The sequence below is a fragment of the Pelmatolapia mariae genome, linkage group LG7 (genome assembly GCF_036321145.2).
Source record: "Pelmatolapia mariae isolate MD_Pm_ZW linkage group LG7, Pm_UMD_F_2, whole genome shotgun sequence".
Classification (NCBI taxonomy): Eukaryota; Metazoa; Chordata; class Actinopteri; order Cichliformes; family Cichlidae; genus Pelmatolapia; species Pelmatolapia mariae.
This window is the reverse complement of record NC_086233.1, coordinates 26,037,351-26,053,928: the sequence shown is the minus strand read 5'-3', so window position 1 is coordinate 26,053,928 and position 16,578 is coordinate 26,037,351. Positions and strand designations below refer to the sequence as shown.

The 16,578-nt window shown below is 41.2% G+C and overlaps 1 protein-coding gene across 4 annotated transcripts; it reads left to right on the top strand.

The window, feature by feature from the left end:
• Nucleotides 1-145: 145 nt before the first annotated feature.
• Nucleotides 146-16,074, top strand: rbm18 (RNA binding motif protein 18). Of its 4 annotated transcripts, none has more exons than XM_063478671.1 (6): nt 146-325; nt 1,276-1,389; nt 6,342-6,468; nt 7,258-7,338; nt 12,242-12,342; nt 15,147-16,074. In XM_063478671.1, exons 2-6 carry the CDS (start codon nt 1,283-1,285, stop codon nt 15,325-15,327), a joined length of 597 nt encoding a protein of 198 aa, XP_063334741.1. In that variant the 5' UTR covers nt 146-325; nt 1,276-1,282; the 3' UTR covers nt 15,328-16,074. The 4 variants fall into 4 exon arrangements, with proteins under 4 accessions (XP_063334741.1, XP_063334739.1, XP_063334742.1 ...); XM_063478669.1 differs by having other exon boundaries at nt 7,258-7,344; XM_063478670.1 differs by lacking the exon at nt 146-325 and adding an exon at nt 336-492 and having other exon boundaries at nt 7,258-7,344.
• Nucleotides 16,075-16,578: the final 504 nt, after the last annotated feature.

Sequence of the window (16,578 nt, the reverse complement as noted above, 5' to 3'; positions counted from 1 at the left end):
TACAACGACTGGGCGGGGTTACCGACTGAGAGGACACTGGAAGCGTTGTAGGAGAATGATATAGGCGATACCAAACAGTAACCGAGTGCTCCCATAGGACTCTGCGCATGCTCAAACAAACTACGTCATCACCCCGCGCCTTTGTTGTCAGACGGTAGCGAGGTATCGTCAGAGCTAGCTCGCCTAGTCTCTAATATAGAACGAAAACAGTTTAGGAAATGATTAATTTGACGTTTTGACGCACCAGAATCATCCCGAAGGTGGGATCAGTGGTAAATCAATTCGAAGAATTCGCCAGCGAAGAGGAAGTTTGACAAACAACGAGGTAAACGGAAACTCACTTAGCTAACTGCTACAATCCACTGCTCTTCTATAACGAAGTGACTGAGAGCTCATCTTCATCACATATGCTACCACCTGCATAACCGTGTCTGGTTTAACTCTACCCGGGCTGATCTATCCGAAGAAGTTCCGCAGTTAAGGAGTCAAATTGTACGGTTTGTTAAACTAAGATTATCTGCTTAGCTTTTCCCAGATGTGGAGTCGGAGTTTTGCTTTTTCAGATGTTTACAGGAACTAGGTGTTTATTTGACAGTGCGAGGAAGTAACCCACACTATGTCGTTTCCTGATTAAGTTAAAACCCCTGTTATGAAACATACATCGGCACAACCTTTGCGCATACATTGCACACAACTGCTTTAAATTTTAATTGAATGAAATTAACTGAGTTAGATTAGAAAATCCCTAAATTTCACTCTTTAATTGGACACTTTTCAGAGATTAGATCATTGGCGTGGTAGTGGCTATATCGTAGAAAGCATGTTGGTGGTGAAACTGCCAAGCAGAAGGAAGAAAAAGGTTCGTGGATGTAGGGAAGGAGGACATGCAGAGGGTTGGTGTGACAGAGGAGGATGCTTGGGATAGTGTCAGATGAAGGAAGATGATCAACTGTGGCGTCCAATAAACGGCAGCTGAAAGGCAAAGTGTTGAGACTCTTTATGATTTATGTGCAGTTAATGTGGAAGCTGTTTATCTGACGCTTTACTTTTTTGACCTTTCCTGGATTTTTCCTTCAATGAGGGTATAATTAGCTGAATATCTGTATTTGGTTGAGCGTGCAGATGTCCAATAGGTGTCCAGGTCTTCTCTGGTAGGTTCCTTCATGTTCCAGAGATTTCCAGAGGCAAACGCCCAGCTGTTGAGTGTCTGAGCTCCATGCATATTCATACTTGCGATAATCAAAAACTCTGCCTTTTGCTTCTTTTATCTGACAGATTCCACATGTCATCGGCAGCAGAGACAGTCGAAAATGCCTCTATTATTTCAGAGAGCACGGCCCATGATGGAAACCGCTTGTGGATAGGAAACATTGATCCCAAAATCACAGAGTGAGTAAAAAAAGTCAGCTTCTGCTTTAACGCAAGCTCATATTTCATCTTCATTGATCCACCAGATATCACTCTAGATAGTGTAAATTATCTACAACACTTTAATCCGTTAGTAATGATTGCAGGGGTCTTAGCTCATAGTCAAAGAGCCACTGGGATTACAATAGAGCTGTGCCATAGTGAGCATTTTTAGGAGTTAAATGTAATGTTCTCAGCCTCAAATGTGTGAAAGCGCCACTTTAATGTGGAGTAACATTTAGTGATGGCTTTTAGTGGGTGATCTGTGGTCACTGTAATAGATGGTATGAAACTGAGGCATTGGTTTGTACCTTCTACCCCATAGAAAGGCAATGTATTGTGTGTCCGTGTATGATTGATTAACTGTGTGTGTAGAGTGTGTGTGTGTGTCACAAGCTGAGACTGAGCAGACAGGGCTGGGTGTGTGAAAGAGAGGCAGTGAGGCGCGGAGACCTGCTCGGCTAAGGAGCAGCCATCATTCCTCAATCACCTGCCCTGTTTACTGTTTCTGTGTCAACCTGGAGCCCTCTGTGTGTGTGTGTGTGTGTGTGTATGCACAGTTGATGTTTGGTTGGCAGCTGGTAGAGGCTTTGACACCCAGAAGAGTCTTGACAGAGCATCACATGCACATCCTTTTTGTTCCTCCTTTGTCCGGGATTGTGTTTGCTGCTGAATGCTAAAGACATCCCTGCATATGTTGTGATGAAGAGGAGGTAGTTTTTTGGGGTGAGGGGTGTGTTTGTACGCCTGTGGGGGCTGCTGGAGAATGTACGGGCAGCAGCTCTGGTGGGCGTCTAGACAGGCGTTTCCTTCCCCTTTCCCTGCTCTGCTCTGCTTCTTCTTAAATGGCCCTCTACTTCTCAGTATGGAGGGAAAACAAGAGAAATGCTCAAGGCCCCCGTTGCTGATTGGGAAGATTAATTAGCTCCGGGATAGCACGCAGTACCCCCTGTGTTTGTCTGGGTGAGCCAAACTCCCTGCAGAGGTGGAAAATAGACCTGAGATGCAAGGTGCTGATGCCACAAGGCAAAATGATTGAACTGAAACAAACTGTTTTCAGCATTTAAAATCAATACAACTTTAAACTGCCCCCAATCTTAATTTATATCATTTTATTACAAAAGATGACATATGAGTAATTTATTCTGGGAAGGTGAAATTTTATTTCTTGGAGCTTGGATCATTTGAAAATACAAAAGTGTGCAAAAGTCTTAAGCCCCACTTGATTTCTTTATATTTTGCTTCCAGTGATACACACTTTGTCTTTTTTTAAGCAGTTCTCCAGGCTTTCTGAAGGTCTTTGAATTATTATTATTTTTTTACATTGCACCCATTTTCAGTCCAGTCCTTGTACCTGGCCGTCCCCAGAGGAATGTTTTTTGTTTGTTATGACACTTAACACTCACCTATGAATTATTCAAGTTTTAAAAAGGCACCTAACAAACTAGATGAACCAATGTTGTGTCTACACATAACACACAACTTAGAAATGAACCAATTTTAATGTGTATCTTTAGGTATGTTGTGACTAGCAGCCTGTCACAAAAGTATATAGTTTGTTCCAATTTCTGTAGTTGAATCTACAAAAACTGCCAAATAAAATTTGGTTTGACTTGGAGGAAACAGTATTTTTGCAGTAGCAAGGTGATTTCCAAAGAACTATCAGCTGAAAACTTGGTATTTTGATTTTGTTCCACAATGCAATACCATCTGGAAAACATTTGAATAGCAGCGGCTTCCCAAAAACACTACCAATGCAGTGAAAGCATACCTGGATAGACAAAGACACAGTTGAACACTATCAGTCATGGACGGGCCTCCCCAGAGCCCAGAACCCAACAATATTGAAGTAGTGTGGGATCATATTTGACAGAGAACAGAACAAAAGGCAGAAACATCCAAAGAAGAGCTTTGAATGTCCTTCAGGAAGCCTGGAGAACTATTCCTAAAGACTTCTTGTAAAATTGTTGCATTTTTCAGTGCTGGCGTTTAGGTGAGATTTAGTTCTGTTTTATGTTTTTAGTGCTGTTTTAGGTTGTTCAGGGTAAAATGTTACACTTAATTTGAATACAGTGAAAAGCAGCACTGTGATTTTGTGTGAAGTCCTGTGCGCAGTTCTGTTTGATTATAAGCTTCCCTGTTGAGAGAATTATGAAATTTTCCTACGAGTTCATCTCTTACAGTGAAGAGGGAAGAATTTATTCCACGCGTGATAATTAAATTGACCTTTTCTGCTTTTCATCCTGTTCAGATATCAACTGGGTTATGGGGAAACTATGATGTTGTTTCCCTTTTAAATTTTCAGTAAAAATCCCACAGTTCCTGTCACAGTGCTAGTTGTCAGTTGCACGCTCTTTTACTTTTTATAACTGCAGATAGCTGCATTGTCAGAAAGTCAAACCCTAGCTCCTCCTCTCCAAATTCTTCCCTTCTGACCTGCACTTTTCTGGACCGAACCTTTTGTCTTATCTTTTTCTGGACTTGACTCACATCCCCCCCTGTCCCTTCCTTCCTCTCCTCTTGTTTCCTAACTCTTGTATCTGTCATACCTGGCTTCTCACCTCCTCTCTTCTTTTGCCTTGTGCTTCTCTTCCTACACCTTTCACCTTGCCATCAATATCCCCTCTCTGAACTTTAGTCTCCGTTTGCTCACCTTTCCCTCCCTTTCCTCCCTCTCCTCCCCCTTCTCCTCCCCTCTTCCTCTGGTGGGTTTTACAGCCCCCAGGAGGAGCTCTCCATTGTGGTTTAGCATCCAATAAGGTTCTTAATGTGTAACCTCTGTTAAAAATACACATATGCTCAAACGTCTAACTATATAGCTTTTTCAAAGGATGGCATAGTTCACTAGTGCACAGTTTTCATTTACTGAAGTGTAAACAACAACTTAAGTGTAATCTAGGGCTATATGAGCCACTGTCACATGGGGAGGCTTGCAGGGTGTTGTCTGGGAAAAGCAGAAACTGTCGTCGGTCTAAAGCCCCCCAGGGAGTCGTAGAAGACATTAGTACAACCTGTAGCTTAGAACCTCGCTTCACTCTGAGAATGCCACATCAAGTCCCTTGCACATACACTGCACACTTGCACATTGACATTTTTCTGGTCTCACACACACACACACACACACACACACATGTCTGGTTTGCTATCCTCGTGGGGACATCCCATTGACATAATGCTTTCCCTAGCCCCTTACCCTAACCCTAACCATTAAAAATGAATGCCTAACCCTAACCCTTACCCTAAACCTAACCATAACCTAATTGTAACCCTGACAGTAAAACCGCATTTTGAGTGTGAAAATTGCTTTCAACCCCGAGGGGACCTGGATTTTGGTCCCCACGGTGCAGAAAGTCCCCACCAGGATAGTAAAAGTCAGATTTTGGTCCCCACCAGGATAGTACGAACCCGTACACACACACACACACACACACACATACACACACACACACACAAACCACTTGAGGATTAAAAATAACAGGCTCCTAAACAATAAAAGGCTGAAGCATTAATTTCTCTTTAACAGTTATACAAAACACCTGGGGTCACTCTGAGGCCTGGACAGTCACACAAGGCAATGGCACCAAATCAAGAACACAGGAGGGCGTCTGTTGGACTCTTTTCTTCAAGCGTATCAGTTTTTTCCCCTGTGACAGAAGACAAGAACATGTAAACAAAAAAAAAAAAAAAATCAACGAATTGCTGAATATGTTTGGCTTCAACTGTTTGTGCATGTGCACGCTCCTTGGGTTGACACAAAATATTAAAGTATACAAGTGTGTAACTGTAACCTTTTTTTTTTCGTAAACTGCTGATTGAGTTGGTTTGCAAACAGTTACGGGTGTTGTCGTCTTTCATACAGTGAGGACTGCTAAAAGCCGTTTTCTTTGCCTTCACTCAGGAACATGAGGAGTTAATTCTGTGGTGGTTTCAGTGACTAATCAGCAGGGTGATGTGTTGTTTCTTGTTGAGGAGTTTTCACAGTGATTCAAACTTGTTCTTGGACCTCAAACAGTTACTAAAAATGAGTCCACTGACACTCTTAAAAGAAGTCTGCAACAATTTTGCTAATTGATTTCACCATTTCAGTCATTTTTTGAGCCTGACTCAGACAGTTGACCCCAGCATCTCGAATGTGTCAGCATATTGGAACTTGGGATGGACACTTTTTCGTATTTTCTTCTTAACGAAATGGAAAAGCACGTGCTGCTCAGTTTGTGTTGAAAACAATCAATCAGCCCCGGGGTATTTACAGTAGTGTAGCAGCGAATCTAGTCTCCAAGTGACCCTGAACTCATTGCTCTTTTCTGTACTGTCAAAAGAAATGTTTTTTTCCCATGGCTGCAAATTGCTGGTTAAACCCGCGCACACGCACACACACACACACACACACACACACACACACACACACACACACACACCTACAATCTCACAAACACTGCATAGCTCTTCAGTGACCACATGTATGCTCATTTGTAGTCCTAAGCAGCGCCGCACAGTCAGTGGAGGTTGTTTGTGCAGATCTCTGTGCTCAGGGGGGATTTTAAGCTTCCTCTGTTTTATTCCCTCATTGTCCTGCTACTGTATCCTCAGCATTGTCTCAGTCAGAGATTTACTGTCACCAGCCTGCCACACCAGCTGGCCTGCTGCTAAAAAGGTGTCAGGGAGAGAAAGCTGTCATTCTCATTAGCCCTACTTGACAGATTTACGGGGGCCAAATACAGCATGGACTGAGACCCTTTTGCAAAATATCAGTCATTTTACCTTCTTATTTCCCATTTTCTGTCTTTATGGAGCAGTCTTTTCTTACACTTTTTTTTGCTCTCTCTCTCTTTCGCTCTCTCTCTCTTTCTCTCTTTCGCTCTCTCTCTCTCTCTTTCGCGCTCTCTCTCTCTCTCTCTCTCTCTCTCTCTCTCTCTCTCTCTCTCTCTCGACAGGTATCACCTGGTGAAGTTGTTAGAGAAGTTTGGCAAAGTGAAACAGTTTGACTTCCTGTTTCACAAGTCTGGGCCTTTGGAGGGACAGCCACGAGGCTACTGCTTTGTCAACTTTAGCACCAGGGAGGTACGTGCAGCATGTTTATCTGCATATAAATGTCAGTTGTGTTAAAGGGTTTTTTTTTTTTAAACCCACAGCATGTGGCTTTGTACACTAGTACGTAAACTCAGATGCATGAAATACCAGATTTATCATTTCTAAAACTAAATCCTCAGTTGGCAGGAGTAAAACTAATCATTTCATCAATATAGGAAAAATATTTGAACTTAAAGATCTGATGAGAAACAATTTTCATCCACTATGAGTTGGATGTTTTATGAAAATGAAGACCCAAACTGAGTGTAAAAATGTTCATGAGTCAACCTGAAGCAGTGTGTGTGTGTGTCCTGTTGAAGTGGGCTTTATAGGGAGCAGGTTTAAGCTTCACAGGTTGTTTTGGAGCGTGCTGTGGGATTGAGATAAGCATCTAGTTTCACAGCTAGTGTCTATCAGTGGGATATGAAGCCCTCCCAAAAGGATTATACAGAGGAAGTGTGTGTTTATCTTTCACACTCACACACACTTACATGTAGACACGCTTGGATAAAGAACTGCATTAATATAATTTAGCAGCAAAGCCAGTTGCACATTTGATTAGACAAAACTGTATTTATTCACACTGCCTCTCATACACACAGACACACACTCAGACACCTCAGTTATGGCCTTCTGCTGTTATGAGGACTAATGATTTAATCACTCGGATGCAATCATCAAAGCTGATTTTTAATCACGACTTAAAAGCCGCCCCTCTGTCTTTCTCTCTTTTCCTCTTCCTTGTTTTCTCTGTGTTTGTGTTTCCGTGGCTGCATGCAGGAGGCTGAGAGGGCTATCCAGTGTTTAAATGGGAAGCTAGCTTTGTCCAAGAAGTTGGTTGTGCGTTGGGCACACGCACAGGTGAGGGTAAGTATCACGCTCACTCCCAGCATACAATACTGCTCTGAATGTGGCTGAAATTTTGGGTTTAATCTGCAGGTATTAGATCTGTGCATTAGAAAAATGTTAGGCTCTCTAATGACCGAAGGGTTGGGAGAAATCACCAAAATATCTTAAGATGAGGGACATTTGTGAAGGCAGAGGTCAATCTGGCTTAGGGTGAAAGATAAAAATGATCCGCCAGTAGTGGTTTTAATTTTAGTGTTTTTGCTGTCAGAGCCAGTTTACAGAGAGCACAGGGATCCCAGCACAACCAGCATGCCTGTCTGTTAACAATAGAAAGCCTACTGGCGAAGGGTGAAAGGATATCCTGTATAGAGACGAATCACGCCCTACACACACACATACACACAAACACATGGTAGAAGGGGGTCAAGGTCAACGCTGCCGCCTTTAAGAGAACACGCTGTGAGATAAATCTGCTCAAAGATTTACCCAATAACAGTTCAATCAACCGTTCCAAGCAAAAGTAGTAGCTGTTTTTATTCATGCTTCTACAAGTGTTCATTTAAAAAAACAAAACAATTTTTGTGCCACTAATAAAAATGACCTTTAACCACTTAAGTAACAATCTCCCAACATCTTTGCCACTCGCCTTAGCTCACATGCACTCTGAGTTCTTCCCTTTTTTAGGTGCGGTACTATGAAATCAAACATTTCCTTGCATAACTATTGTCCAGTTATGCAAGTCAGTTATGGAGCTTGCATAACTGCTGCATGTAAAAACACTTCCATGCAAGAAGCATCTCTAGCGTAGGTTATACTAACAGGAGAGCACGGTTAATCTTGTGAATAATTTAGCGTACTGTAGTGAGTGAATATAATCAGCTGAACAGGCTCTGGTTCTGACCCCTTTTTTTCTTCTTTTTTTAATAATTAGCAGTACGTGTAGGCTAATATAAATAATTATCAAACTTAATAATTGTTTTATTCTTTTAAAGCTTAAAATGACATATTAACAGTATTTTTCAGTATTTTACACACTTTGGGTGTAAGATTCAGATAATTATTCATTAAAAGCTAGACATTTTAAATGAGAATAAGAAAGATAAGTATGTCTTTGTGCCCCCTTTTCCCTCTTCATGCCCTATCGGCCCCCCTGACTAAACTTTGCTAGATCCGCCCCTGCACAGTTACCAGCCGTCAGCTGCGTAGAAAAGGATTCTGGTGTAGAAAGTAATATTAAATAAATTCTGACAACAGCTTATCAAGCTTAAACGTGCTGCTGTTGTTCAGCTGCTGGTTTCCTCTTTCTGGTGCAAAGTGGGCCAAAAACAAAGAAGAGAGACGGACTCGCGACAGAAAAGCCGATCAGCTGATCATTAAGCAGTTTCATGAAGTAGCGGCAGGAGAGCGAGAGGCAGTCGCTCCATATATCGGTTGTTAAGCTTAACATGGGAACGCTTTACAAACATTCAGAGATGAACTTACACACTTGCTTTACTTCTCTCTGGGATAACTTTCTCGAAGATGAAATGCTGGTTTGGTAGCGAGGCTACAAATACACACAGCCGCTCTATCACGTGACGCATACTTCTTCGACGTGCTACGGTTATGAGCCGAGTTACGCCGTGTCGCAAGTTTTGTGAGGTGCTTTTTTGATATTTCATGGATCAGATTACATTTTTTATTTCTCGCCGATATCCGATCCAGTAATTTAGGTCAGTATCGGACCGATACGTAATATCGGATCGGTCCATCTCTAGAATAAACAGGTTTTTGACTCTTTGCCTGTGTCTGGAAATGCATGGCATGCATACATTAAATGCTGGTTCCTCTCAGTAAATACCATTTTCTGTCTATCAGCTCAGGCAGTTAAAACACAGTCTTGGAGAATATATATCTCGCTGTCCTCTCTGCCGCATACGTGACTAACAGAGTCAGAGAAAGTGCAAGTTTTTTTAGGAATTAGTTTTTTAATTATAATTAAATTGTCAGTGGGTTATAGACTGGGGTTGACCTCGGCTTCCAGCGAATGTTGTTGGTATTCTTAAGCTTTGTTCTGTTAAAGTAAGCATTTTTCCACCCTGCTGCAGTGTGTTGATGGACGGTCGTGATCATGTGACCCGGCAAACTGTCCTGCTAGACTTGATTGCTATAATTAAAGTTTCACAACAGGGAGTATCTCCGCCTAGCCTGCAGACATGGATTTGCCTCCCTCCTGGCAGAAATGAATTCACACATCACCATTATCGTGCCCTTTGTGAAAATAAATTAATATTTCAACCACAGTCATCTTCACATTGTTCATCAATCTGTCTCCCTCATGATGTAGACTCCCCCACATTTTCTTATTGTGAGTTTTAGGCGAGGAAATGATTAGAGGTTTAAGCATGACCCATGTCGTATGTTCCAAAAAAGATGGCACCGCAACGCTCAACATCGCCCATCACCTCAGGAGCTTTTTCCTAAGAGGTGTCTGATCATTAAACCTCCTTCTAAAGCATGCAATATGTGCGCTTTTCTCTCTTTCTTAACCTTTGTTTGATGCATAATTTCAAGGGTTATGTTTCTTATTAGCTACAGAGATTACAATATGGGGTCAATTGCAGATCACCGCCAATTCCAGTGAAGCCGGTATACTGATATTTCAAGTGGACTAGTCTGTGAATTGCGAGTCACTAATTTTTGCAGTCCCGTCTTTGTGAGCAATCTTCCACAGATGGAGCCAGCTCAGGTCAAATTAAAAATAAATTATATTTTTGCCAGCCTGTCTTCATTGAGTCCAACCCAGGAGTGATGTGCTGGGATATGTGAGTCACAGACAGGTGGTGTTGAAGTTATCCAATCGTCCAGGCTTACATCTTGACTTTATTTAAAGCTTTGAAATGGAGGGAATTACTCTGATGATCATTTATTTAAGGATGTCCACAATCCTCAGATTTCCAAACCTGCTAATGCAACTGTTAAAGATGGCGTATTTTATACCCATACTTGTATAAGTAAGCTTATCTATGATGCATGCCACCTTTGGAGATGAAATGATTTGTGTGGCTAAAAGGGTGCAGTGCTAATTTATCAGCTTATCCTAGTGAGCTTAGTTAGCAAGTGCAACACACAAACACACTTATCAGCTTATGCTTGTGTCAGGGCGCCTGCCGTAACCCTACCTCTAACTGAGTTACCCAGTTGGATGAGTAAAAAAATTACCCTCACTCGGAGTTGATCTGAGGGTAAACTATTTTTTTTTTAATACCAGGTATGTAAGTTTGCTTTTTAATGCTGCAAAGTGGAGCATTTTAGCATGGGAGTCTTTGGGGTCTCATTCCTTTTTCGAGCCAACCTCAAGTGGCCACGAGAGGAACTGCGGTTTCGTCCACTTCCTCTTGGCTTTATTTGTTTGTACTCCGTGTTGTGTAATATGCTTTTAATTTTAATATATCAAGTTGTTTTAAAAGTAATCTACTACATTAAAGCATCATGTATGCATTAGTTACTCGTTTGAGTTTGTTTGCTTTACCAGAAACAATAAACGGTTTTCATTTAGTTTGTGCATGTTGATTATTCATCCTGAGCGTGTGAAGTCTTCTTAGTATATTGAGTTTACTTCATGATATTTCCAGCACCTCCTCAACTATATTACCACCCGGCTGGGTGAACTTGTTACTTGTTAGAAAGTAAAAGTTATTGGTGTCATATTATAAGGTGATACATCCAACACTGAATGAATGTACAAAACAAAAGTTTAACTACATTTGCTATGCATTTCTCACTTGTCAGCCAATTATAGTGCAGTAATTTAGATATATAGATTTATTAACCTAATTTAAAATGCTATCTCCTGAAAAACATAAATTTAACAACCCAAATTTAGCTTTATTTGCAGGTTTTGGAGTGTTTTCAGATTCAGTATGCTCTTATTGGCTGCATTCAGATCTCTATGCATTCCAGCCACATGCCTTTAGGAATAGGTGGAAGGGAAGGGTCCTGGCTGGTTGCATGGTCATTGTTTTTACTCTTATTCTTGGCTATACATGTTGTTTATTTCATGGGACTGTATGTAGGAATGTGTGCGCGTGTGCTCTGCTGCATTTATGTAACTTCATGTAATGTCATGTGAGTCTGTCTCGCTTCCACCAGCTGAACTTTGCCAGATGGTTTCCAAACGTACTGCACACGGAAACTGCTGCGCCAAGCGCTGGAGCTTATCATTACCCATCATGTGACTGTTACTTTGTTTAGTTTTTCTTTTTTCTTTCTTTTTTTTTTCTCCACAGGTTTCAGTTTTGGCTGTTGGAGATGTTTGGAAGGTGGTTTTGAAAGGAATGAGTGCACGCGTTGGTTGTTGCTCATCAGCTGGTCCCACTTTTATCCTCGATCATCCCTTAGGGTGTGATTACAAGCCGGACGTGCTTGCTTGCTGCTTGGTTACTGTCTGTTTGACCGGAAACAAACAAGATCAATACTGTAGTTTAGTAATGTTCATATTTGTGGGAGAAAACTGGAGCTGACTTCAGAGACCTGCTGTTAGTATTTATTAGAAGGTCTGTTGTTTTCTAAATGTCTGCCTTATTTTATTTGGCCCTGTTCAAACTTAGACCTAAAATGTATCTCAGGGGTAAAATGCTGTTAAACTGATATTAATGATTAGGAATTGCTTGTCTTTTTAGAAGTTTGATTGATGTGTACTGTGAGCTGTAATCTATATCACAGTCCACATTATATCTTTAGGACATATTCAGTCTCTTCCACTGATTGTCTGCTTCCCTGTATCTTGTGTATCTTCTGCCATTACTTGCTCTACTTGTTATTTTACTCCTTCTGTTTATCTCTTTTCATCTGTCTGTCCATACACGTTTCCATCATTGTTTGTGTGGGTCTTTTTTTTTGTTTGTTTGTTTTTGCCCACGTATGTTGTTTACAGAGGTTTGAAGGTTTTCGTAATGACAAGACGATGCCTCCCAGCCTGGAACCGTCGTGCAGCGGTTCAACAGAGGATGGATCCATAACAACCAACCACCTCAGGTTGGCATCAACAGCAGACACACACGCACACATATAAACTTTCTGCTGTTGTATCAGGTTTTGTTTTTCTCTGAGTGTGTTCACATATGAGCTGAAGCCCTGAACTTTTGTATTTGAATGGATTTTAATTGGTGTCTAATCTGTCGGCACCCAATGCAAAGATGAGCCAGTGGGCATCGAATTGCCGCCTTCTTTCTCTACCTGTCAGACTTGCTTAAACCTAAGAAAGAATTTCTAGCAGTGAGAATGCTGCTGAAGTTTACTGTTTCCTACTACAAGAGAGAGCTCCAACTACTAAAACCTGAGCCTCATAACAGTTGCCATCCTCAGAGAAACTTTATTGCATTGAGAAGGTGATAAAAATGGCAATAAGACAGTCTGCTACCAGTCAGCCTGTGATTGAACTGGATTAAGTTGGCATGTACACATGCAGTCTATATCTGATTAACTGTGATAAATCGGTGAAGATCGCTAATCTGGTGCTATCTCCTTCAATGTAAATGCACTTTGACTGCTTACATTCAGAGTCTGGCGAGAACCTCATAGATCCGAAACAGAAATTCAGATATTTCTGTTTATCTATTAACTTTTACATAGGATTGTAACCAGTTGGCAACCAGTTGAGTCGTGTCCCCAACTGCAAAGAGACCAATTGCAGACGAGTTGCAACTGACACCAGTGTGATGGCAACGTTATAAATTAAACAGCAGTTATTTGCAAACCTTCTCCAATCTGTCTGAGAGTGACTGCACTCAGTCCGAGTCAGACTGCGATTGTTTGGAGGCAGGTTGCCTTCCACTCGGTGACCTGTGCACTGATTGAAAGTGGGCACCCATAGGTTAGGGTGTTGAATGCTTAAGCTCTGGGTGAGCAGTTGGTTGTTATAACTATTTGCAGGGGGGTCACTGAATGGAAAAAAGTAAATGCAATCAGTAGAAAACACTTGTTTATTTTTTTCCATTCATTCTTTTCCACTCATCCAACTTTGGGGGGGAGGGCTGGAGAAACCCATGAAGCATTTCACCCACTCTGGGAGTGTGACCTTTTGTTACATCCATGATCATGTCTATCTTCTGACATACTGTAACCTTAATTAACCAAGCCAGCACAAATACATGAAAAATAGAAGTTTCAGACATATTTTGGTTCTTGGACCTCATACGGGCCTAATGTTAGCTGTTCTCTTTCTTTTAGTGTAGTCCCAGTACCTTCTGAAAACATTCACATTTAATGAAACATTCATTTTAAAAACAGTCTGAGATGTCTTAAGAAGAAAAAAAGAGCTATTTCAACAATGTTCCTCAGTTTTTCCACATTCAGTTGGTCTGCTGTAATTATACTTGCATTACAATTTTACAGATCAAAGTGGATCTTTAAAAAAAAAAACACGCAAAACTCACACGCTTGAAACTAAACAACAATAGTATTTTACTCATTTATGATTTATGATTTAGAAAAAGTTTAGCTATCCTCACAGCTCCACCTCTCCAGCAAGAGCAGTGCAATTTGTTAAAGAAAATGAGTTATTATTAGCTCCTCAGCCATTCTGATACTTTGTAAAGCTGTCCAACAGGCTGGATTTGACCCTTTGCCAGGATGCATGTCTGACACCTCTGCTATAAAACATTCTTCACGGTACTCAACTGTGGTGCTGAAATTATTGAAAGACCACACTGGCTCCAAAGACATCAATGGAAGTGTTGAAATTCTGTCTGACTCCAAAGTATTCCATTATAGCAGCCACATTTGCAGCCCTTATTCCCATATACACACTTGCAGGTCAACCAATTAAATAAATAAAGCGCTGTTAAGTCACTCTGTGGCGTTTTCGCCTCCTACTGAGGTAATCCAGCCTAGAGTCACAGCAAAACGTGAAATACACAGCATGTATTTTATGCAGGCTCCTCGGTGAGTATACATCCCACTGGCAACCAAAAAAAGACAACTCTTGGACTTTAACCTGAACTATGATATTTTCCTTTACTATTTTGGGGCCTTTTTAGCCTTTATTTTGATGGGATGTTGAAGAGAAGACACTCAGCAATTGACCTCACGGTGGATTCACCTTACCATTGTGAGGTAAAGTAGTGCGCTGATCAATGATCTTTTCCTTAACATAAACAACAGTTTTAGGGGGATTAATAATGCATTTGCAGCCTATTTAAAATAAGACAAATGGAGTGTAAAAACGGTCAAATGTCAGATTAGGTTCCCTGGAGTGAGCAGACCCACTGAGCAGAGTGTTTTTTACCCTTTAAATGTGGAAGCTGTTAATTTTGTGTAAATATGTGACAAGTCGTGGTTGAAAAAAAAAAAGTAATTTCATGTTGTTGTGCAGGAACCTCTCATCTATCTGCTGCAAACCTCAAAGTCACTCTATCGACACAGCACAAGAGAGGAAATATACACTATAGCCCTCTTTTTTTCCCCTGATGGCCCCTCTATTGTTTTCCTCTCCAGTTTTTCTTTTTTTTTTGCTACTTCTCGCACATACTCATTCCCTCATTTCCCCACAGCCTCCCCACAAGCACTGCAATTTTTTCCCACAATCTTATCTCCTCTGCTTCTCCAAATTCTGTTTCACCATTTAAATAAAAGTAGTCCTCTGTTTCACTGTGTTCATTCTTCTGTATTTTTTTTAAACCTTTCCACCCCCCTCTCACTAAGACTGCTATTACCTCCTCTTTCTGTCCCCCAGAGTCTGTCCATCAGTCCTATTTGTCCCTCACACTCAGTATCAACACTAGTATTTCCCCCCCAGCCTCGCTGCTAACACCTCCTCTCATTTTTCCTTCTTCCTCCAGCACGAGTGCTAAGATCCGTGCCATCGAAGCCAAGCTCCAGATGATGGAGGAGAATCCAGACGATAGCTACTCAGGCCCGTCTGCCTACGTTTACAACAAGCCGCCGGAGAGGAAACGCTGGGAGCCCTACTCTAAATCACACCACAGCAACCAGAGCAGGCCCCGCAAGTTCAGGAGATGACCCATCCTCCCACTTATTCTATCCCCAGCCACCCACCCCTTCCTCTCCAATCCCAAAGCCAGCGTCTACACCTCAGCCCCCACCTCCACACAAACAGTTTCCACATTCAGTACTTTCGACTGTCCGATGTGGGGAAAATAAAAGCTCTTGAAGGTGAACCCTGACTGTTAAGGAGTAACCACAGCCATCATGGACGGCACCCAAAGTGGGTTTTGTTTTTTTTGTTTTTAGTTATTTCAGGTCTCAGAATCATCGGTTGTTATTTAGCCGGACATGTGACCCAAACTTGGCTGACGTGCAGGTCGGGCCTCTCGTCGGCCTGCCTCGTCACGATTTGCAGCGATTGAACACAGTTGAAAGTGTTAAGCGGTGTAAACGCTGCTTCTCGTTTTGTTTTGAACACATCTTCTAACTTCCAGATCACATTATTTAATTAAGGAATATGTTTCTTTTGGAGGGCGGGTCGGACTTCGGTTTGACCTAATTGGTTACTATTAATGGAGTGTAAAAATAATAAGCCACAAGCCGCTTAGCGACTCTCACTGCGAGTTTTAGTGTGTGTGTGCGTGTGTGCAGGCGCGCTTGATTTCTCCCCCCTTTGTTCTTTTTTTGTATTTGCTTTTTTTTTTTTCTTCTTGGATCTAATTTTATACGACTGTTTTTAATGACTTTTGCGCAGCATTTAGATCCATCCCTGGTCGCATTCTTGTTATTTAAAATTCTCAATTAAAGGTAAATAATCACTTCGCTCCCGTGTTTTTCGTGTTGATGGTGTTCTTTGTTGCCATTAAAATATTTTGTTTCCATTGCCCAAAAACTCCCTCTCTTCACCACATGTAACCCTTTCGTTTTGGGGTTTTTTGTTTGTTTGTTGTTGTTTTGGGTTTTTTTTTTTTGGGGGGGGGGGGGGGGGGGGGTGGAAAATCAGCCATCATGGATCAAATCATTTATTTAAGTACCAGAAAGAGCATCTATGTAACAACATTATCCACAATAATCATATAGTCTTAGCTATTGTAGCCTTTTGAGGCTCACTTTTCCCACTCTGATATGATGAATATTAAGTAGTTTACTATTTTTGTGCAGTTCCTGTAAATACTTCCAATACTTTGTAGGCCTTTTTGTAAGACTGATTAATGTGGACAAATTTTCTTTATTACAAACTACTTTTTTTTTTTCATTTGCTGTCATATTGGGCATTTTTTATTGCAGTTTGAGGCTCTTATGATTTTTTTTTAAAAAAGAAAAAAA